At 42.5% G+C, this 24,002-nt stretch overlaps 2 protein-coding genes across 3 annotated transcripts; one reads left to right on the forward strand and one right to left on the reverse strand.

Moving 5' to 3' along the window:
- Positions 1 to 1,508: 1,508 nt before the first annotated feature.
- Positions 1,509 to 9,793, reverse strand: LOC123743198 (mini-chromosome maintenance complex-binding protein). The gene is made up of 3 exons (XM_045719176.1): positions 9,667 to 9,793; positions 6,608 to 6,748; positions 1,509 to 2,229 (listed from the first exon to the last, which is right to left on the reverse strand). Exons 1-3 carry the CDS (start codon positions 9,703 to 9,705, stop codon positions 2,080 to 2,082), a joined length of 330 nt encoding a protein of 109 aa, XP_045575132.1. The 5' UTR covers positions 9,706 to 9,793; the 3' UTR covers positions 1,509 to 2,079.
- On the forward strand, positions 9,032 to 22,811 carry LOC106604541 (SEC23-interacting protein). 2 transcript variants are annotated; one of them, XM_014199293.2, is made up of 17 exons: positions 9,032 to 9,370; positions 13,617 to 14,137; positions 14,245 to 14,455; positions 14,832 to 15,025; positions 15,335 to 15,424; positions 15,702 to 15,912; positions 16,149 to 16,290; positions 16,652 to 16,860; positions 17,351 to 17,451; positions 17,562 to 17,720; positions 18,192 to 18,287; positions 18,521 to 18,688; positions 20,653 to 20,808; positions 21,110 to 21,212; positions 21,354 to 21,539; positions 21,643 to 21,811; positions 22,201 to 22,811. In XM_014199293.2, exons 1-17 carry the CDS (start codon positions 9,238 to 9,240, stop codon positions 22,280 to 22,282), a joined length of 2,931 nt encoding a protein of 976 aa, XP_014054768.2. In that variant the 5' UTR covers positions 9,032 to 9,237; the 3' UTR covers positions 22,283 to 22,811. The 2 variants fall into 2 exon arrangements, with proteins under 2 accessions (XP_014054768.2, XP_014054757.2); XM_014199282.2 differs by having other exon boundaries at positions 9,033 to 9,370; positions 17,559 to 17,720.
- Positions 22,812 to 24,002: the final 1,191 nt, after the last annotated feature.

Consider the following 24,002-nt stretch of genomic DNA (forward strand, 5'->3'; position numbering starts at 1 on the left):
TAAATAATCTTATTAAATACTTTTTTCTTTACATAGTTGAATGTGCTGACAACAAAATCACACAAAAATAATCAATGGAAATCCAATTTACCAACCCATGGAGGTCTGGATTTGGAGTCACACTCAAAATTAAAGTGGAAAACCTCACTACAGGCTGATCCAACTTTGATGTAATGTCCTTAAAACAAGTCAAAATGAGGCTCAGTAGTGTGTGTGGCCTCCACGTGCCTGTATGACCTCCCTACAACGCCTGGGTATGCTCCTGATGAGGTGGCGGATGGTCTCCTGAGGGATCTCCTCCCAGACCTGGACTAAAGCATCCGCCAACTCCTGGACAGTCTGTGGTGCAACGTGGCGTTGGTGGATGGAGCGAGACATGATGTCCCAGATGTGCTCAATTGGATTCAGGTCTGGGGAACGGGCGGGCCAGTCCATAGCATCAATGCCTTCCTCTTTCAGGAACTGCTGACACACTCCAGCCACATGAGGTCTAGCATTGTCTTGCATTAGGAGGAACCCAGGGCCAACCGCACCAGCATATGGTCTCACAAGGGGTCTGAGGATCTCATCTCGGTACCTAAGGGCAGTCAGGCTACCTCTGGCGAGCACATGGAGGGCTGTGCGGCCCCCCAAAGAAATGCCACCCCACACCATGACTGACCCACCGCCAAACCGGTCATGCTGGAGGATGTTGCAGGCAGCAGAACGTTCCCCACGGCGTCTCCAGACTCTGTCACGTCTGTCACGTGCTCAGTGTGAACCTGCTTTCATCTGTGAAGAGCACAGGGCGCCAGTGGCGAATTTGCCAATCTTGGTGTTCTCTGGCAAATGCCAAACGTCCTGCACGGTGTTGGGCTGTAAGCACAACCCCCACCTGTGGACGTCGGGCCCTCATACCACCCTCATGGAGTCTGTTTCTGACCGTTTGAGCAGACACATGCACATTTGTGGCCTGCTGGAGGTCATTTTGCAGGGCTCTGGCAGTGCTTCTCCTGCTCCTCCTTTCACAAAGGCGGAGGTAGCGGTCCTGCTGCTGGGTTGTTGCCCTCCTACGGCCTCCTCCACGTCTCCTGATGTACTGGCCTGTCTCCTGGTAGCGCCTCCATGCTCTGGACACTACGCTGACAGACACAGCAAACCTTCTTGCCACAGCTCGCATTGATGTGCCATCCTGGATGAGCTGCACTACCTGAGCCACTTGTGTGGGTTGTAGACTCCGTCTCATGCTACCACTAGAGTGAAAGCACCGCCAGCATTCAAAAGTGACCAAAACATCAGCCAGGAAGCATAGGAACTGAGAAGTGGTCTGTGGTCCCCACCTGCAGAACCACTCCTTTATTGGGGGTGTCTTGCTAATTGCCTATAATTTCCACCTATTGTCTATTCCATTTGCACAACAGCATGTGAAATTTATTGTCAATCAGTGTTGCTTCCTAAGTGAACAGTTTGATTTCACAGAAGTGTGATTGACTTGGAGATACATTGTGTTGTTAAAGTGTTCCCTTTATTTTTTTGAGCAGTGTATTATCCATAATAATCTCAAGTAGACTAGTCTACCCGCACAGTTTACCAATACTGTATCTGCGAGCTGTTGGCTAGAGCACACTAGCCAAGACCAGAGTAGTCACATTTGCCCTTTAAATTAACCGTTTTTGTGACAACTAGTAGAGTTGAAAATGCGATGTAAACACATTGTACTTTTATTCCTTACATGAGAACTTACACGAAAACGTTAGCCAGCTAGCTAGAGTAGCAAGGCTAATTTGCTGCGCTCCCCGTCCTTGTCTACAACAACCCTGTTCATATGAAACACCCTACCTGCTGGTTGATCATTGTAGCCTACTACAAGTACTAGGCTACGGGTACGTATTTCTATGGGGCGAACTCATAACTGTCTAATGTAATGGTTTATCCTTGTCGGCTTTGTAGCAATGTTACATATTGTTTTTAAGATGTTTTCTCTTCTCAACAATTAACACTCTTGCAAGTAATTGAATACTAACTTCCACTCAAATAACCGTGCCCATCCCTAGTGGGGGTACTCACTATACGCTACAGATATGGAGTAATACAGTGCATTCAGAAAGTTGTGGGCTCTCTGTTCCTCTGGAGTCGCCATAGTCTGTGGGGTCTAGCAGCAACGGCGGGAGCTCTGTGTGGGTTGATGGAGAGAATCACAAAAACCTCCAGGGTGTCGTTCAATATGAAGCTGTCCAAGTCCTCATAGACCTGTCAACAGAGCAGTTGGTGAGTGCCCGAGTGGGATCTTTGGAATCACTTTAATATTCTGACACAGAAATAGGCTAGTCCTTTGATACAGCTTAGTTACAGGCAAGGCAGAAAAATATAATACTTGGATAATTCGTAGAAATCCAAATAATTCACAGATCTTCATTGTAAAGTGTTTAAACACTGTTTCCCATGCTTGTTCAATGAACTATAAAACAATTAATGAACATGCACCTGTGGAACGGTCATTAAGACACTAAACAGTTTACAGACGGTAGGCAATCAAGGTCACAGTTATGAAAACATAGGACACTAAAGAGGCCTTTCTACTGACTCTGAAAAACAGGGTCCCTGCTCATCTGCGTGAACGTGCCTTAGGCATGCTGCAAGGAGGCATGAGGACTGCAGATGTGGCCAGGGCAATACATTGCAATGTCCGTACTGTGAGACGCCTAACACGAACTTGCTGGCTTGCTGTTGCTAGCTAATTTGTCCTGGGATATAAACATTGAGTTGTTATTTTACCTGAAATGCACAAGGTCCTCTACCCTGCCAGTTAATCCTCACATAAAATGGTCAACCGAATCGTTTCTAGTCATCTCTCTTCCTTCCAGGCCTTTTCTTTGACTTTATATTGCGATTGGCAACTTTCATAAATTAGGTGCATTACCGCCACTGATCTCATTCGTCTTTCAGTCACCCACGTGGGTATAACGAATGAGGAGATGGGAGAGGCAGGACTTGCAGTGCGATCTGTGTCAGAAATAGAACTGATTTCCATTAGAGGTCGACTGATTAATCGGAATGGCCGATTAATTAGGGCCGATTTCAAGTCTTCATAACAATCGGAAATCGGTATTTTTGGATGCCGATTTGGCATTTTTTTTTTTTAGACCTTTATTTAACTAGGCAAGTCAGTTAAGAACACATTCTTATTTTCAATGACTGCCATGGAATGGTGGGTTAACTGCCTTGTTCAGGGGCAGAACGACAGATTTTTACCTTGTCAGCTCGGGGATTCAATCTTGCAAGCTTACGCTCTAACCACCTGCTTTACATTGCACTCCACGAGGCACCTGCCTGTTACGCGAATGCAGTAAGAAGCCAAGGTAAGTTGCTAGCTAGCATTAAACTTATCTTATAAAAAAACAATCAATCAATCATAATCACTAGTTAACTACACATGGTTGATGATATTACTAGTTTATCTAGCCTGTCCTGCGTTGCATATTGCGTACACGTTGCTCCAACCATAAACATCAATGCCTTTCTTAAATCAATACACAAGTATATATTTTTTAAACCTGCATATTTAGTTCATATTGCCTGCTAACATGAATTTCTTTTAACTAGGGAAAATGTGTCACTTCTCTTGCAAACAGAGTCAGGGTATATGCAGCAGTTTGGGCCGCCTGGCTCGTTGCGAACTGTGAAGACTATTTCCTCCTAACAAAGACAGCCGACTTCGCCAAACGGGGGATGATTTAACAAAAGTGCATTTGCGAAAAAAGCACAATCGTTGCACGACTGTATCTAACCATAAACATCAATGCCTTTCTTAAAATCAATACACAGAAGTATATATTTTTAAACCTGCATATTTAGCTAAAAGAAACCCAGGTTAGCAGCCAATATTAACCAGGTGAAATTGTGTCATTTTGCGTTCATTGCACGCAGTCAGGGTATATGCAACCGTTTGGGCCGCCTGGCTCGTTACGAACTAATTTGCCAGAATTTTACGTAATTATGACATAACATTGAAGGTTGTGCAATGTAACAGGAATATTTAGACTTAGGGATGCCACCCGTTAGATAAAATACGTAACGGTTCCGTATTTCACTGACAGGAAAAACGTTTTGTTTTCGAGATGATAGTTTCCGGATTCTACCATATTAATGACGTAAGGCTCGTATTTCTGTGTGTTATGTTATAATTAAGTCTATGATTTGATAGAGCAGTCTGACTGAGCGGTGGTAGGCACCAGCAGGCTCGTAAGCGTTCATTCAAACAGCACTTTCGTGCATTTGCCAGCAGCCCTTCGCAATGCATTGCGCTGTTTATGACTTCAAGCCTGTCAACTCCCAAGATTAGGCTGGTGTAACCGATGTGAAATGGCTAGCTAGTTAGCCGGGTGCGCGCTAAAAGCGTTTCAAACGTCACTCGCTCTGAGACTTGGAGTAGTTTTTCCCCTTGCTCTACATGGGTAACGCTGCTTCGAGGGTGGCTGTTGTCGATGTGTTCCTGGTTCGAGCCCAGGTAGGAGCGAGGAGAGGGACGGAAGCTATACTGTTACACTGGCAATACTAAAGTGCCTATAAGAACATCCAATAGTCAAAGGTATATGAAATACAAATTGTAGAGAGAGAAATAGTCCTATAATTCCTATAATAACTACAACCTAAAACTTCTTACCTGGGAATATTGAAGACTCATGTTAAAAGGAACCACCAGCTTTCATATGTTCTCATGTTCTGAGCAAGGTACTTAAGTTAGCTTTTTTACATGGCACATATTACACTTTTACTTTCTTCTCCAACACTTTGTTTTTGCATTATTTAAACCAAATTGAACATGTTTCATTATTTATTTGAGGCTAAATTGATATTATTGATGTATTATATTAAGTTAAAATAAGTGTTAATTCAGTATTGTTGTAATTGTCATTATTACAAATAAAAAAAATAAAAACAGCCGGTTAATCGGTATCAGATTTTTTTTGGTCCTCCAATCGGTATCGGCATTGAAAAATCATAATCGGTCGACCGAAAATTTCCATTTTAGCCCATGGCAATGCAGACGCTCGCGAGCAGTGTGGGTGCAATAGTCCCGTGTGGTTCAGTTGGTAGAGCATGGTGTTTGCAACGCCAGGGTTGTGGGTTCGATTCCCACGGGGGACCAGTACGGGGCGGAAAAAAAGTATGAAATGTATGCATTCACTACTGTAAGTCGCTCTGGATAAGACCGTCTGCTAAATGACTAAAATGTAAATGTAATAATTGAATAACGGATTTCTAAATGTATTTTGCGGTGTAGTCAGCCTGTAAGACAGCGCTACAGGACGGACAGCTGATCGTCCTCGCAGTGGCAGACCACGTGTAACAACACCTGCACAAGATTGGTACATCCGAACATCACACCTGTGGGACAGGTACAGGATGGCAACAACATCTGCCCGAGTTACACCAGGAACGCACAATCCCTCCATCAGTGCTCAGACTGTCCGCAATAGGCTGAGAGAGGCTGGACGGAGGGCTTGTAGGCCTGTTGTAAGGCAGGTCCTTACCAGACATCACGGCAACAACGTCGCCTATGGGCACAAACCCACCGTCGCTGGACTAGACAGGAATGGCAAAAAGTGCTCTTCACTGACGAGTTGCGGTTTTGTCTCACCAGGGGTGATGGTTGGATTCATGTTTCGTCGAAGGAATGAGCGTTACACCGAGGCCTGCACTCTGGAGCGGGATCGATTTGGAGGTGGTCAGGTCTGGGGCGGTGTGTCACAGCATCATCGGACTGAGCTTGTCATTGCAGGCAATCTAAATGCTGTGCTTTACAGGGAAGACATCCTCCTCCCTCATGTGGTACCCTTCCTGCAGGCTCACCCTGACATGACCCTCCAGCATGACAATGCCACCAGCCATACTGCTCGTTCTATGCGTGATTTCCTGCAAGACAGGAATGTCAGTGTTCTGCCATGGCCAGCAAAGAGCCCGGATCTCAATCCCATTGAGCACGTCTGGGACCTGTTGAATCGGAGGGTGAGGGCTAGGGCCATTCTCCCCAGAAATGTCTGGGAACTTGCAGGAGCCTTGGTGGAAGAGTGAGGTAACATCTCACAGCAATAACTGGCAAATCTGGTGCAGTCCATGAGGAGGAGATGCACTGCAGTACTTAATGCAGCTGGTGACCACACCAGATACTGACTGTTACTTTTGATTTTGACTCCCCCTTTGTTCAGGGACACATTATTAAATTTCTGTTCGTCACATGTCTGTGGAACTTGTTCAGTTTATGTCTCGGTTGTTCAACCTTATGTTCATACAAATATTCACACATGTTAAGTTTGCTGAAAATAAAACACAGTTGACAGTGAGAGGATGTTTCTTTTTTTGCTGAGTTTACTTTCAACAATTACAGTTAATTGACTATGCACTTTCAACGAGTACATTGACTATCTACAAAACAAGAACTAAAACTGATCGTTTACACAGGGTTAGGTGAAATACATTTATTTTAAACGTCATAATTTCTCTGTCTCCTCAGAAGATGCCCACGCAGGCAAATGTCTACACAGATAACACAGACATCAGGCTTCAGTGTAATATAGTGCATTCCACAGCTACTGTACCACTGGAATGGAAGAGTGAGAGGTCTTACATTGGCCTTGGGTGAGGGGTCAACAGTCTCATACACTCCCATGTAGAACTCTGGATCAAAAATGTCTTGGACCAAACAACGGAATTTCACAAGGCTGTTGTGCTTCAAGTAGTGAAGGGGAACATCATTTAACAAAGGAACCTGAAATTAAAACAAACACACAGAAAACGTGTACAAAGGAAGGGTGTGCTGGACTCTTTATTTAGGTGTTTAGTGTTCTGCTACTTCACATTGACCAATGTGAATAAATTGCATTCTTCAGTGACATTTCAACTGTCCATACCCAGCTATAAGCCACATTTTCTTTCAGCTGCTCTTTAAAGTATTCCAACACTTTTGCTTCCCATTCTGGGTTAGAATTGCTCTGGGCTGCAGGACAGAGGGTCGGGTCAGACAAACCACATCCTTGTTATGCATGCTAATCATGAGAAAGTCACATGGCTGTTAAACGGAAGGAGTTTGCATTTTGGCGCAGTCCAGGCAGTGCTGAGGGGGATAGTTTGGCCTGCTCTTTGTTCGGGTTCTTGTTGGATGGGGGGGCGGGGGGGGGTCAGCCTTGTATATTGACCAATCATGAGAAACAACAGCAACTATCACAATACAAAAGACAATTCCCACTAAATATGAATTAACTCCCAATTAACCAGTGTTTATTGAAACACGACTAAAGCAGTTCCACGTAAGCAAGCTCAGTAACTCATTCTAGTCTGATACGTTTGTTTACTCTGATAAGCCTTATTGGTCTGTTTACCTAGAAAATTAGCTTTTTTCAAATGCCTAGCTAGCTTACATTTACATTTTAGTAATTTATCAGATGCTCTTATCCAGAGCAACTTACAGTAGTGAATGCGTACATTTCACTTTTTTTTTTTTTCTGTGCTGGCCCCCCGTGGGAATCGAACCCACAACCCTGGCGTTGCAAACACCATGCTCTACCAACTGAGCTACAGGGAAGGCCAGCTTACTGTGGTTTGCACTCGCTAGCTAGCCTCTACGGGATCGTTGTCCCTAAACCTGGACGGTTGTTGCTAATGTGTGCTAATGAGACTAGAATGAAGTTGTATACAACAGCCAACTTTCCAGGACATAGACATGTCTAATATGGGCATAAAGCTTAAGTTCTTGTTTCTCTAACTGCAGTGTCCAATTAACAGTAGCTATTACAGTGAAAAAATAGCATGCTATTGTTTGAGGAGAGTGCACAACAACAACAAAAAACTGGTTTGATGCATTTACCTCTGAAGGTAAATAATGTACTTACATTCAGTAATCTTGCTCTGATTTGTCATCCTGAGGGTCCCAGAGATAAAGATGTAGGATAATTTTGTTTGATAAAATCCATTTGCATGTTCAAATGTAGGAACTGGGTTCTACAGTTTGACCCCACTGCGGTCACCCACCCCGCCATCTAGATGTATGAAAATGAGTGTGTAAGCTAATGGTCCATCGTGCATGTCATTCCTGGGAGTGTGTCAACTTTATCACCATAGCATTTTTGTATGTTCTCTATAGTTATGTACTTGTATCAACTGACCAATTCGGCACATTTGGGCAAACTCCTGACAGACTTCATACAAAATATTGTGCAGTAATGTAATTCTAAATTACACCTAGACTCATATCTTAAAGTATGGCCTTTCTCTTGCATTTCAAAGATGGAACAACATTTTGTTATAGAAAACGCATGTTTCTTTTAGTTTGTATTATCTTTTACCAGATCTAATGTGTTATTCTCCTACATTAATTTCACTTTTCCACAAACATCCAAGTGTTTCCTTTCAAATGGTATCAAGAATATGCATATCCTTGCTTCAGGTCCAGAACTACAGGTAGTTAGATTTGGGTATGTCATTTTAGGCAAAATTTTTTTAAAAGGGTCCAATCCTTAAGAAGCTAGCTAGCATTAGTTAGCTATTGAGGTGGCTAACTAGCTAAATTCCCGAACCAACATATTCTTGTTAGCACCACCTCCACAGCATTTGTTTGCTTACCAAACATCCCTTTGACAACGCTCAAGGGGTTGTTTATACAATCATGGGATGAAGGCATTGTTTACCAGTAAATCCTTTAGAGGGCTGATGAAACAAAGTACAGAAAATATAAATAATTATTCCTCAATAACTTTATCACTCGACTCGCTCTCTCCTGGCCCGGGTTATACCTCACTGGTTCACAGTGGCGGGAAAACTGCGTCACGAGATATTAGACCATTTTTGGGATATTTTCGAGAATATATTTAATATTATTGCATTTTAAATAAGTATTCTGTTAATAATGTTGACTGTCGACTAGAGAGTAAAGTCAATCAGAAACATTGTGCTAACCTTTTTTTAAATAAATTACAGTATCTCAGCCACAGCAGTAGATGGCAGCACTGAATCTTACTCATATATTTATTCCCGTACCCGGTCCATCAAGACAGCAAAGAACTTGCGGAGATTCTGCACCTACGCAACGAAGAACGCTTGACCACGTAGTTGTACTGTTTTTGGCTTGAGTTTATGACTTGTATAACAGATCAGTGAATTTGTGCAAACGCCAGCACTGAGAACTACGTCTGACATCCGGGTTGTGAAATGATGCTGCTCCGGCAGTAAAATAAGCTTTGCTACGTGTAATTTGGGGTGAAAATGGCTGATAGGAAAACCAATAATGTGCCGAATTCCAGCGCAAATTTACTGTTTTCTGCGGCACCGGAGTTCAACTTTAATTTACCTGTCATACCTGTCAGCCAGGCCAGTGGTCCAGCGGTGTTATCAGGAGGTAAGATAACGCTAAGCCAGGCACAGCAGGGCCCCTAGGAATTCAATGACTAACATGACAGCTAGCTAGTCAACTAACTACTAGTTAGTTAGTTAGTTGTCAACTAGCCCTTGATCATGTGTGACTCTCAGTTACATTGCACGTAAGAGTCATTGGACAAAGGCGTCTTTTGCAGGAATGGTTTAAGGTCCCCGACGCTCAGTCTGAACATGCATGGCTGGTGGTACAGTTTTGGAACCTTATCTTTCAAATAAGCCATACATATATTTTTAAAATAAGGGTAAATTGATACACACCTTGATAGGGTTAGTGTTCCCACACGGCCATATCTCCATGTTACAAAGCTTGTTTACGGAAAAAGAGGAGACCACCTGTGCTAATTAGCTATCTAGCATGTTCTGAACACCTGTGTGTAACTTTAACCCTGGTGACGCGTAAGTTTCGTTGTATTGATCTGTGCAAAACTGGTACAGTAAGTGTGTATTATTTTAAGGATTCTTTCTCGCTGATTTTTGAGAGGAGTGGTGTGAGTAGTAGATATGTACCGCTACAGAGGGATAGGCCAACAAGTGATATGTTTCAGTAAGATTGGATTTTTTTTGCATTTACAGCAATGGTTATCAACTGTACTGCAGAGACCTAAGTTGTCGAAAAGTGAGGTTGTGGTGGCAGCTGCAGAGAGGTATTTGGGTGTGTGAGACTGGACATCAGAAGACTTACAGGGTGTGTTAAGTGGTGGTGTTCCAGCCTTTCAGGTTGTTGACCTGAGGTAGGACTAAATAGATGTGATAGTGGTTATTTTGTATTATTATAAAAAATAAATTAGTGTAGTAGATGGTAGGGTATTTGCTTGAAAAAATAAAAACAAAGTACAAGGGAGTTGTACTCCAGTCTAGTAGGTGGCGGTAATGCAATATTTATTGGATGCCAACTGCCGTTAAACCTCATCGAAGAAGTAGTAGTTCACATGAGGCAGTAGTCGGCTGCGAAGCTGGCTGAGAACTGTTGGTAGAATACAGAATGCTGCCTAGAGTTTGAGATCTAGCTGTCCACAAGCCCATTACACATTTTAAACTTGTGGATAAATTCTCTGCAATGTATTAGATATCAGGACATTTCTTTGGGAATTGTTTTAAAGCTTGGTAAATAAGTAGAATAACAATTGCTACAGCATAGCTGAGGAACGCTTGGCTCTCAAAGGAGAGATTGTTTTCGTCTCTACATGTATTTGTGAAACGTATTGACATGTTGAATAATAATAATTTATTACATTTCTATAGCACTCTTTTGTAGAATCTCAAAGCGCTTCAAGAGCAAAAAAAACAAACAAGCAATATATCATGACGGGTCAACCAGTAGTGGCCAAATCTTTGAAAGCTGCATCCTCTGAAGATGGAGATGGTCTGTTCATGGCTTGAACTGAGGCATAGAGAGGCAGCCTTTAGGTACTATGCCCCCAGCATCTGGAATAGCCTACCAGGAAAACCTAAGGGGAGCTGAAACTGTGGACTTATTTAAGAGATCTTAAAACACACATTTTTAGCTTTCTTTCCTTAGGGTGCTTTTTAGTCATTTCAGTTTTAATTGTTATACTTTAGTTTTGTATCCTCTGTTTGTTGTGTAGTAAATGTTCATTGTTTTTTATTTTCCTGTGAAGCGCATTGCATTGCATTCCATGTCTGAAATGTGCTGTAGAAATAAAGCTTGTTTTGATTTGGGCGGAGAGAGCTGGACAGAGGATGGTTGATGATGATGGAGTCTGCTGATGATCTTGTAGAGGGCAAGTCTGGGAACCAGCCTAAGTCTTATAGTCACTGAACTTCTCTTCTACTCTGTGTAGCACCACTTGGGTGACGCCTCAGCAGCTCTAGGCGCCAGAAAGGTCACCACACAAAGTTCAGAATAGTAGTCAGTCGTCCTCTCTACAAGTCCTCTCACTCAGCAACGCTGTATTCCTCGATCTCCCATTCATCTCACGCTTCATGCCACTACTCAAATTATGTTCTCAAAAGATCAGGTGAAACAAAAAAAGATGGTACTGTGTCCAGATGCATTTTTCAAACAAAAGCTGGCTAGCCAAGCCAAAAGGATTAACCTGTCAGTCAATCTGCAGAGCCGTGGCTCAAAAACAGCAGATATATGCAATAAAACAAAATGTTATCAAAAACAAAAGAGCGCATGAAAAAACAACAAATAATATACACATTTACAGGAGCTCTGAGCACCGAGCTGTTTGTTTAAACTACTAGCACGCAGCTCAGACACTCATGCATACCCCACAAGACATGCAACCAGTGGTCTCTTCACAGTTCCCAAGTCCAGAAAGACAATGGGAGGCGCACAGTACTACATGAAACTCTATTCCACATCAAGTAACTCATGCAAGTCGCAGAATCAGATTTAAAAAAACATATAAAGATACACCTTATGGAACAGTGGTGACTGTGAAGACCCTTACAAAAATGTACCATGGTAGTACAAAGACTATTTTTTGGGGGTCACTACCATGGCAGGAAAATACCATGGTATTTACCTGCTAAAAAAAATCATGCCATTTTTTGTTTTTTTTTTTTGTACTAGCTACCATGGTACACAAATTAACCATGGTAGTACAAAGAAAAAAAAATACCATGGTTTTGTATTAGCAGCATGTAGTAAAACATGTAAGCATGGTAGTTGTTTACAATGTATGATGAGGGCCTGTGTCCCACCGGTTTTCAGGTAAAGTGACCAAAAGCATAGTAATTTATGGTACTCACATAATGCAATGTTGACTACTTGCTCTGCAATGGCAAAGCATAGACCTAGTACCCTCTTAAACCCCTTTAGTTCAAAGTGAAAAACCACAACACACATGGTGTAGTGAACCCTCTTAAACCTTGGGCCCTGGATATAGGTAGGGTGAGAAGAATGGAGTCTGAAACCTTGAAGATTTAAAATGAGTTAGTAGTTTATCTGGTGCGTCTTTCTTCAGTACAGTTTTCAGTTGTCTCTCTCTCTCTCTCATTCAACTGACTTGGCTAATCTTATACAATTCTAAATAGCCAACATACAAAAAAAATAACATTTGTAAACGATCACCCACCAAATTTCACAGTGGGTGCGAGACACTGTGGCTTGTAGGCCTCTCCAGGTCTCGCACCCACTGTGAAATTTGGTAGAGGATCGGTGATGATGTGGGGGGGCTTCAGCAAGGCTGGAATCGGGCAGATTTGTCTTTGTGAAGGACGCATGAATCAACCCACGTACAAGGTTGTCCTGGAAGAAATCTTGCTTCCTTCTGCTCTGACAACGTTCCCCAACTCTGAGGATTGGTTTTTCCAGCAGGACAATGCTCCATGCTACACAGCCAGGTCAATCAAGGTGTGGATGGAGGACCACCAGATCAAGACCCTGTCATGGCCAGCCCAATCTCCAGACCTGAACCCCATTGAAAACCTCTGGAATGTGATCAAGAGGAAGATGGATGGTTACAAGCCATCAAACAAAGCCGAGCTGCTTGGATTTTTGCACCAGGAGTGGCATAAAGTCACCCAACATCAATGGAAAAGACTGGTGGAGAGCATGCCATGACGCATGAAAGCTGTGATTGAAAATCAGGGTTATTCCACCAAATATTGATTTCTGAACTCTTCCTAAGTTAAAACATCAGTATTGTGTTGTTTAAAAATGAATATGAACTTATTTTCTTTGCATTTTTCGAGGTCTGACAACACTATCTTTTTTGTTATTTTGACCAGTTGTCATCTTCTGCAAATAAATGCTCTAAATGACAATATTTTTATTTGGAATTTGGGAGAAATGTTGTCAGTAGTTTATAGAATAAAACAAAAATGTTAATTTTCCCCAAACACATACCGATAAATAGTAAAACCAGAGAAACTGATAGTTTTGCAGTGTTCTCTTAATTTTTTCCAGAGCTGTGTGTGTATATGTTATATATATATATATTAGTATTGAGTTATGGTGACTCAATGTTGGTGCTAACAAATTGTGAGGCCAGTTATCAAAACGCCTCGATGTAAGAGAATTTAGTTCAGCGTTCCTCAGCTAGCTACAGCAGTGTCAGGTCAACAGAACTGTCGTATCAACAGAACCCTTGTTTGTCTGTAGTTAGTTAGTCAGTTGAGTTTCTCAAAGGGTGGTTTCACATTGGATTGTTGACATTGCACACATTTAGAATGAATGTACTGTCCAAATCTACTGCAGTAACTCAGTTGCTCAAATTTTCTGTTGTTTTTCCAAGATGATACTGCAGATGTCGGAGAAGAAGACAGCTTTCTTGGCCAGGCCTTTGGAAATGCCCCAGCACCATCCACGTTTAGCTACTTCTCCAGTCCCGTGAACAGTAGTGACCCATTTGCCTCCATCGGTCATCAGCCAGCATGTCCACCACCAGCGTCACTCTCAGTATCCTCCGCGACATCGGGACCAACCTCTGTTCCCAGTGTTGCCAGCATGGCCCCAACACCCCCTGTCCCACTAATCAACTCCAACCCTGCTGTGCCACAGCCATTTGTCACTGGTGTTCATCAGAACCCGGTGGGAAGCTACACTCCTCCCCCTAGCACAGTGACCCCACCCCCTCCACAAGCCCCCGATCAGAGTTATAATCCATACCGTCACACACCCTTCAGCAGCAGAGCCAAACCCTATATGCCAGCTCCAGAGGTCCAGTCACTATTCCATCCACCGCCGCAGCAAAATCCCTACACTGTGGGCTCTCCAGCTTCAACATTCCAGTCGGCACCCTCCACATTCACAAAGGTAAACAACAATTCCACTCTGATTGGGTATTAAGATTCACTGGTTTCACTTGCTATTTATTGCCTGACAATCAGGCTAATATATATATGTCTTTACTCTCCCTTCAGCCCTCCCCCACACAGATTCAGGGGCCTCCCCCTATGGCCCAACACTCCGCCACGGCTGGAGCACTGGTCCCAGCCAATCAAATGATGCAATACAACGTGTACGAGGCTGTTCAGCCTCACTGGTTCTTCTGCAAACAAGTGGAGTCCAAGAGCGCCTGGCTTCCCTTCAGTATCCTGGACTCCATTCAGCTGGAGGAGATCTATAATTCAGGTGAGATGAAGGATGTGATTTCTACTACATTAGAGCCATTCATATTATAGTTATCCAAGTTGACTTTGCATTGCTCTCTTGTTTATTTAGGTCTAGCAATTTGTTAAAGCTGTCTGGTTAACAGTGCAGCCAACATTTCAAAATGTTTTGAAACATTATCCGTTACAGGCCCTAATAACCCTAATTTATGCACACTTACAGAGACCTGTTGTCATTTTGTTTTGTTTTTCATAAAATTGTATGTTGTCAAGCATATGCCATGTCTATCTTTTTGTCGTGAATCTTTTTCTGTCGCACTGCATTTTCTGGTACGTAAAGCAAATATCTGTGAGAAACAGACAAAGAGTAAAGACTACATTTTTTCATTCTCCTCTAGTGCAACCGGACCCTGAGAACGTGATTGTGTGCACAGACGGAGGGCGCTACGACGTGCAGCTCTATGACCGCATACGAACAGCTGTATTCTGGGAGGAGGAACCTACAGAGGTGCGGCGCTGCACCTGGTTCTACAAGGGAGACTCAGACAGCCGCTTCATCCCCTACTCAGAGGAGTTCAGCGAGAAGCTAGAGGTTTGTCGCTTCGTTAAAAAAAACCAGAACCTTGTATTGACCAGGGTCACGTTCATTAGGCCACGCAATGAAGGAAAATGGTCGTAAAAGGGGATGTACTTCTGAAAACGCCTGTTTGTTTTCCATTGCAAAAGTTTTGCTATGTTTTACTACAGTGTGCCCTAATGAACAATACCCAGGTTTTGTCTCACTGTTACCCAAATTATAATACAGCTGACCATGCGGTGTGTTGGGTTTTAGCCCTGAGAGTGGACTGATAGGTGAATGTTATGTCTGAGCTTTGTTTGATTGGCTGTCTTCTCTATGTAGGGAGAATATAAGAAAGCTGTGTCAACCAATCAATGGCACCGTCGGCTGGAGTTCCCATCAGGGGAAACCATTGTCATGCACAATCCAAAGGTATGTTGGTAGGCCTTCATTTTACGGTGTAGAATTACCAAGTGTTTTTACTAAAACATTACATGGTAATCACAAAGTAATAACTTATTCATAACTTGTTTTGTTCTTTGGAATTCATTAAAACAAGCACCATTAGGTATCAGTTAGTTACCAATTGTGAACACTGATCAAGACCGTAAGGAAAACTAACATCATGGTTTTGAGTGGACTTTGATTGCAGACCCAGTCATGACTGTATTTCTAGTTTGTGAAAAGGACTTTTTATGTCTTTCAACAGGTGATAGTACAATTCCAGCCCTCTGACATGCCAGATGAGTGGGGTACGACACAGGATGGACAGACCAGACCCAGGGTGGTCAAGAGGGGCATCGATGATGACCATGACGAAGTTCCAGATGGGGAGCTCCCTCAGGTGGATCACTTGGTGTTCATGGTGCATGGCATCGGTCCGGTCTGTGACCTGAGGTTCAGGAGCATGGTGGAGTGTGGTATGTGTGATTTCTCCATATAGCTCAAGAAGCCTCTATATTTCCCAGATCTATAATAATATTGTATTATGGATGTGCTTGTTTATGTCCTGAATGGTATATGTCATGGTATGTTCTTCCTGTTATGTTGTTGTTTACTATGCCCGTTTATTGAATGTCATTGTGTTGAATATCCATTCAGTACGCCATACTACCCCAGATAGAGTATTACAAACGTGTGTTCCTTGTGTTCACAGTGGATGACTTCCGGAGTGTGTCGCTGAAGCTGCTGCAGAGTCACTTTAAGAAGGCGCAGGAGGAGCGTGTCATCAGCCGAGTGGAGTTCCTTCCTGTTCAGTGGCACACGGCCCTGCACGGGGATGCCACAGGGGTGGACAAGTGAGGAGACACTAATGGAATTTGAGGACGTTCATACACTTGGGATTAGGGCCTGTTCTTTGTGGGATAGGGAAATGATATTGTAACACAAAACATCTGTGCTGACCTGAGTGGCAAGCTTGTACAAATGGCTGTGTCACAGAATGTTACTAGCTGTCAAAACCTTGCTAATGCTTCCTCTGTCCTCATTTCCTCAATTTCTCTGAAAGTTCATTGGAGGAAGAGGTTCAAGGGTGGACCTTAGATCCTCTCCTCCAATGTGCCTTGAGAGGAATTGAGGAAGCAAGGATTTGATGTCTAGTAAAGTTTTCAGACGCAGCTAATCTCTCTGACTCAATCAATTTCCTACTGTTGTTTTTAGGAGGATAAAGAAGATCACCCTGCCCAGCACAGGTCGTCTGCGTCACTTCACTAACGAGACCCTCCTAGATGTGCTGTTCTACAACAGCCCCACCTACTGCCAGACCATCATGGACACAGTCGCCCTGGAGATTAACAGGATCTATGCCCTGTTCTTGCAGCGGAACCCAGACTTCACAGGAGGCATTTCAGTATCCGGACATAGTTTAGGTACAAACACCAAGGGCCACTTTTCCAGACCCAGATAAAGCTTAGTCCTGGATTAAAAACCTTTGTGCTTTTTAGGCCAGGACTAGGCTTATGTTGTGTTTAGGGGGAGGCAAAAACCGTCATACCGGTCGACATAGTGGGACAAGAAAGAGGGTGACGGCAAAAGCAAGCTAGCACAATGGTATGCATTGCTATGGTGATTTCAGTAAGCAATCAGTGCAAATCAACATCCGGTAGAAAACAACACTACGGCAGACGACAAAAGTTGAAAGATTTGAACTCTGGCGTCAAGTCCTATCTACCGTGGCGGCTGACGGCATTTACCATTGTGCTCTCATTGAAAACAATGACATCCGGTTTGCCGTCTGCCTCGTACCATCTAAACGCAGCATTAATTTGGGTCCGGGAAAGCATCCCCAAGTGTTCATACTTTTAGCTTAGTCATGTGAGAAAGATTTGGACAAACCTGTCTCTGCGTGTTTGTTTGCAGGTTCTCTCATACTTTTCGACTTGCTGTCAAACCAGAAGAATGGCTCACCTTTGCAAACCATGCCAACTGCTAATGGGGCCCACCCTGCAGACATCAAACAGGTAGTGGGTCCATAACTATCCAAACATCGTTTATTTCATTATTTAGGTGACACCAGAGAGTGTAACAATAGAAGTATAACCTGGAGTTTCCCACTTCTCCTTTAAAGCAGGTGGCTTCCCCCGCTGTTGCTACTCCACCAGCTGCTGTAGAGGAGGAGCCTAAAGAGGAAGGGAAGGAGTTTGTCAATCTTTGTTCTGCGTTGGAACATCTGGGCCTGTCTGAGTACCAGAGCACTTTAGAACAGGAGAAGATTGACCTTGAGTCTTTCGTAAGAACCCTCCTTGCTTGTCATGAACCCATACAGCTGTTGATGTTTACTTGAAATACTTATCACACTATTAAAGAGACATTACACTCCAAAATAAAACATTTGACAGATGTTTTCAGATCTCAAAAGTCTAGGTGAGTCACGCCATTGGTTGTGTAGATCCAGCTTTATGCCTAAATCAATCATGATTCCTACCTCAAATGAATGGAAAATATAATTTACTATGCTTATCTTTTCATTTTTGATTGTGGCTATAAGGATATAGCTATATGGATATAGCTGGATCTACAAAACAAATGGGTATGGGCTTATCTGAACAGAGCCATATTTGAGGTCTGAAAATAACTGACTTTTGAGTGAAATGTCCCAGGAACCGAAATTAAATGATTCAATTGTATTGCAATGACTCCCTAGACCATATCATAGAGTCAGTGGTTGCAATCTAATTTCCTCTCTCCTATATTCTGTTAGCTTATGTGCACAGTTGAGGACCTGAAAGAGATGAGCATTCCATTGGGGCCAAGGAAGAAAATAGCCAAGTTTGTCAAAGAAAGAGCAATTAAGCAGGTGATCATTTAGTCGTCTTTTTCGCTCAGACACCAGTGTTGTGTTCAATAGGAAGAAAATGTTTTGAAACGGGGAGATGCTACCTGAACTTAGAATACAAAGTTCTGTTTACTATTGCTAAACGTTTCGCTACAGTGTGCCCTACTGAACACGATCCAGTGATGGTTAAAACAGTGACAACTAAACATAATCGTGTGTTTATGTGCCTGCAATCTTCGGACTCCTTTTGTCAGGTCGCACAAGAGAAGAAGGCAGCAGAAGTGAAAGTGGCCAGTCAAGATGTTGTCCCCGCCCAATCAACCGAGCCCCTCCCAGGGCCAGGCACCACGAAGCTTCCTGTTGGCGGGACTTACTCCTCTGTCCATGTGGATTACAACTACTTTGATGTTGGCACTGGACAGGTAAACCTAAACCTCTGTAAGGATTCAATCAGATCAGCGGTGTCGAAGGTGTAACTGCGTTAGAGCTGTCAAATCCTCAAGTGGCTCCTGGTGTTACGTATTGCCATTGGATGCACCAAGACGCATTCGTAGAAATCCCATGCAGCCGCGTTACACGTTCAAACACTGGAATGTGTAATGTAATCTACACCTCGATTAGGCTAATATAAATCGCTTTCATTTAATTTTAATGGTCAGTGTTATTATTTCTATATAGCCTACACTTTCTCGTTCTGAACTTCTAACGCGGGTGGGATATAAGAACAGGTGTGGTTTCGTAACAGTGACCACAAGAGAAGCTGCTCACCGATTTGACAGCTCTAACGCAGTTACACCGCCTAAACAAAAGCTAATGCAGTTTACCGTTGATCAGAATCATGACCTAATGTTCATCTACAGCCTTTCTGTAATGTTATGCATAAGCATACATTTTCATTAGAACACATCTTTTTCCCTCAAAGCATTCCATTTTTTATTTAACCCTTATTTATCCAGCAAGTCCCATTGAGGTCAGAAGACCTCTTTCCCAAGGGATACCTGGCCATGAAAAAATGACGTGGTGTGTGTGGATCTAAAGTACACTGAACAAAAATATGAACGCAACATAAGTGTTTCATGAGCTAAAATAAAAGATCCCAGAAATGTTCCGTACCCACAAAAATAGAACTTTCTCAAATTTTGTGCATACATTTGTTTTACATCCCTGTTAGTGAGCGTTTTTCCTTTGCCAAGATAATCCATCCACCTGATCCATGTGTCATATCAATAAGCTGATTAAACAGCATGATAATTACATTGAGGGAGCGTGCAATTGTCATGCTAACTGCAGGAATGTCCACCAGAGCTGTTGCCAGATAATTTAATGTTCATTTCTCTACCATAAGCTGCCTCCAACGTTGTTTTAGAGGATTTGGCAGTACAGCCAATCGGCCTCACAACCGCAGACCACGTATAACCACAACAGTCCAGGACCTCCGCATCCGGCTTCTTCACCGGCAGGATTGTCTGAGACCAGCCACCCGGACTGCTGATGAAACTGAGGACGTCATGTGGACGAGCGGTTTGCTGATGTCAACATTGTGGCGGTGGGATTATGATATGGGCAGGCATAAGCTACGAACACAGTTGCATTTTGTCGATGGCAATTTAAATGCACAGCGATACCATGACGAAATCCTAAGTCCATTGTTGTGCCACTTCATGTTTCAGCATGATAATGGAAGGGGGGGTACCTAGTCAGTTGTACAACTTAATGCCTTCAACTGAAATGTCTTCCACATTTAACTCTGAATCAGAGTGGTGCAAGGGGCTGCCTTAATCGACATCCACGTCTTCGGCACCCAGGGAACAGTAGGTTAACTGCCTTGATCAGGGGCAGAACGACAGATTTTTACCTTGTCAGCTCGGGGATTCGATCCAGCAACCTGGAAGCTGAAAATGTCCCAGTTCTTCCATGGTCTGCATACTCACCAGACATGTCACCCGTTGAGCATGTTTGGGATGCTCTGGATCAACGTGTACGACGGCGTGTTCCAGTTCCCGCCAATATCCTGCAACTTCGCACAGCCATTGAAGAGGAGTGGGACAACATTGCACGGGTCACAATCAACAGCCTGATCAACTCTATGCGAAGGAGATGTTGCGCTGCATGAGGCAAATGGTGGTCACACCAGATACTGACTGGTGTTCTGATCCACGCCCCTACGTATTTTTAAGGTATCTGTGACCAGGAAATGCATATCTGTATTCCTAGTCATGTAAAATCCATAGATTAGTGCCTAACTCATTTATTTACATTTATTGATTTCCTTATATGAACTTACTCAGTAGAATCTTTGAAATTGTTGGATGTCCGTTTTATATTTTTATTCAGTGTAGTTATCTAAAAGCACTGTCTTGTCTGGTGTTGGTGTTCTGCTCCATAGGTGTCTGTTGTGTACCACACTCTGGACTTTGAACCGGTGAATTTCTTTGCCCTGGGATCTCCCATAGGGATGTTCCTCACAGTGCGAGGGCTGAAGAAGATCGAGGAAAACTACCAGCTACCCACCTGCAAGGGATTCTTCAACATTTACCATCCGGTTAGCCAATCTTTCTCAGACATATCTTTCCTGGAGTATGGGTGTGCATGCAGATGACATACTGTATGTGATAGGATTGTCACTGTCGGCTATAAAGCACTTTGACAACTGTTTACATAAAAATGACTTCATAAATACATTTGATTGAGCTGTGACATGGTTAATGCCAATGTGTTTCATTAAAGTAGATCAGGGTAGCAAATATTGTACATTCATTCATTCATATGCAAGGGTGTAATCAAATAGTTTTTTTTTTGTTCTAAATATTAAAATATCTGATTGCTCTTTCTGTTTGTTTTAGCTGGACCCAGTTGCTTACAGGATAGAGCCCATGATCTTGCCAGACTTGGACTTGAAACCTGTTCTGATTCCACATCACAAAGGGAGGAAGAGGCTGCATCTTGGTATGGAACTACTGGCTATTTTATCCTCAGATTTTTTTATATTTCTTACCCTACCATTGTCAACCATTGGTTCCCAAGTGTAATTTGTTTTAGGATAATGACTGTGAGGGGTTTACATGATGGATTGTTTGTGTGTGGCAGAGCTGAAGGAGAGTCTGTCCCGCATGGGTTCGGACCTGAAGCACGGCTTCATCAGCTCCCTGAGGAGTGCCTGGCAGACCCTCAACGACTTTGCCCGAGCTCACACCTCCAACGCCCAGCTGGCGGCCGAGCTCGCCATGGTGGCCAATCAGATCGAGGAGGAGGAGAAGCATGCACACAGCGATGGTGAGCATAAGGGCACAGTGATTTAAATAAGTAACGGAATATTGGTATTTTGGTTTATTTGTATGGGGGTGGAAAAATATTAACTTGTAAAAACTTTGGTTAGTCGCAGAACACAGGATAGTGGAGAGTCCTGAGCTGCTGAGAGAAGAGGAGGCCCAGATGAAAATAGGAATGCTGAACGGGGGGAGCCGCATCGACTATGTCCTACAGGAGAAGCCCATCGAGAGCTTCAACGAGTACCTTTTCGCCCTGCAGAGTCACCTGTGCTACTGGTATGAAAATTGGTTCTGGCACTTTTACATTAAGGTGGAAATGGTGAATAATGTGCACTGTTGAATACTTTTAATGTGGGTCTTGGCTGGATCAGCTACTCATATCATTCTGCCTCTTGGGCACTCCACACGAGGTTATACTTGTATGTGGTTGTTTGTAGCTTCAGTATGATAAAAATTTTGCCATATAATGTTTTATTCTCAATAGCCACTAATGCCGATTTTGAGTCTACTGCTTAAGAGTTTTGAATCTGAGGCTGAAACCCACTCTGCGGCTTGGATTGTTTGTCTTCTCTACACAGCTGATCTATTTTAAGTTGATGTATTCTGTTTGACAAATAATTCCGTCTGTAGTCATTCATATTTATTTGTGCCTTTTCTTTTTGCAGGGAGTCTGAAGACACAGCCCTACTACTCCTAAAAGAGATTTACATGACCATGGAGATATACCCAGAACAGATTCTACACTGATGCAATAGATTGGTAGCCTGGTGGAACCAGCCTGGTTGCTACGTTTAGCATTCTCTTTCGCTGCACGTAAGTTAAATGGAATGGTGAACGCAGCTATCAGGCTGGTTCCACCAGGATGATTAGAGTGAATAATAAACCTTTCTAAAACCCTCATACTGTTTATCTCCCCATCAGGTTTGTCCATATAAATGCTTTTTAATTTTATATATGCTTCTTTGTTAATATTCATTTTCCTTTATTTTATATTCTCGTAGTCTATTGTATGAAGATGAATACACTTGTAATATACCACTTGTCTTAAATTAACTGGATCAAATTAGTGGATTCCAAAACCACTTGTTTGAAATTAAATTTTTATAGCCTAAATTCTAGAACTGGTGAGGTTTGCTTGCTGAACAATATGGAATCACCAAATGGAACATTTACAAGAGAAATCACATAAATGGCAAATTAAATATTTACCTCAGTTTTATTTTGTTTTAAAAATAGTTGTAAAATAAACCATTTTACATTCACATTACTTAACTTATTTTCAGTCTTCAGTGCTTTTTATGTTGTATTTTTATTGCTGATTGATAGAAACCTGTATTAAATTGCACAAGTAGACTTCCACATATCCTCCTTAAATCTGGGTAGAAATAGAAAGACAGCTTTTACGTTCTGCTGCAAAAACCAGGGTTCCTCCATTACCTTAGTGTGCTTAAATATAAAGGTTGGTGTAACTACTTTGGTGATGAGCGATTTAACTAATTGACAGACGTCATTTCAATTACTTGAATCTATATATATATATTTATTTTTGGGGTGAGCCCAACTCGCTGTTTCTCTAGAGAGAAATCAAATCATTCACAAGAGAAGTTAAGTGGAGAACTGTATGGGACACTGGGCTGAAGGGAGTTGTAGCTTTCATTAAGCAAATATTCAACATTAGTTCAGCGCACAAACCGTGATAATTAACAGCAATCACCATAATCCATTGTGCCTGTTCTTTTCCGGCTCGGACAGAGATGGATACACCTTTATGCCTGCTATGTTCGGTTAGATACACACCGACCGCATAATCCACCGGGTGAGAGAAATGTACACAACACGATGAGAAAGAGGGATAGAGACGGTTCGTGAAAGTATGCGTTATCTACTTTGAAAAACTAGCAGAATTATTGCCCGACAGCGCTGCAGCATACTTGGGCAGGCTAGCCTAGCTAAATATGATGACTAAAGACAGCAACGTTACAGTATGGGGAGAATAGAGAACTCTATTTTTGGCTTTGTAATTTGCATTAAAATAAATCATTTGTCATTATTTCAAAAATATTAAAATCGATAAACATGAATCTTTTTTTTGAATCGAACTAAAAACCGAACCGACCTCAAAAAGCACAAATCGGGAAGCACTAAACTACTTGAATGTATTGGAGTGAAAAGAGGGTCAGTTGTGTTATTCAGTCAGTTAAGGTTTTCAGGAAAAGATTGAGCTCCGAGACTTTCAAGAACCAGACTGGAAACCTATATTTTTTCTATATAGAGAGAGGAGAGAGCAATGTTTTAATGAGAAAATAAGCTTTTAAAAAATTCAAAGGCTGTCATGAGGACTCGTGTGATACAAAAAAGTTACTGTGTAACCTGGGTGTCTTGTTTTGCACGCTTTGTACAAAATAATAAAATGCAGTACTACAGGATATTTCTTAACGTAGCTATTTATTAGCTAGCTACAACTGGC

Source organism: Salmo salar, chromosome ssa01, assembly GCF_905237065.1.
Source record: "Salmo salar chromosome ssa01, Ssal_v3.1, whole genome shotgun sequence".
NCBI lineage: Eukaryota > Metazoa > Chordata > Actinopteri > Salmoniformes > Salmonidae > Salmo > Salmo salar.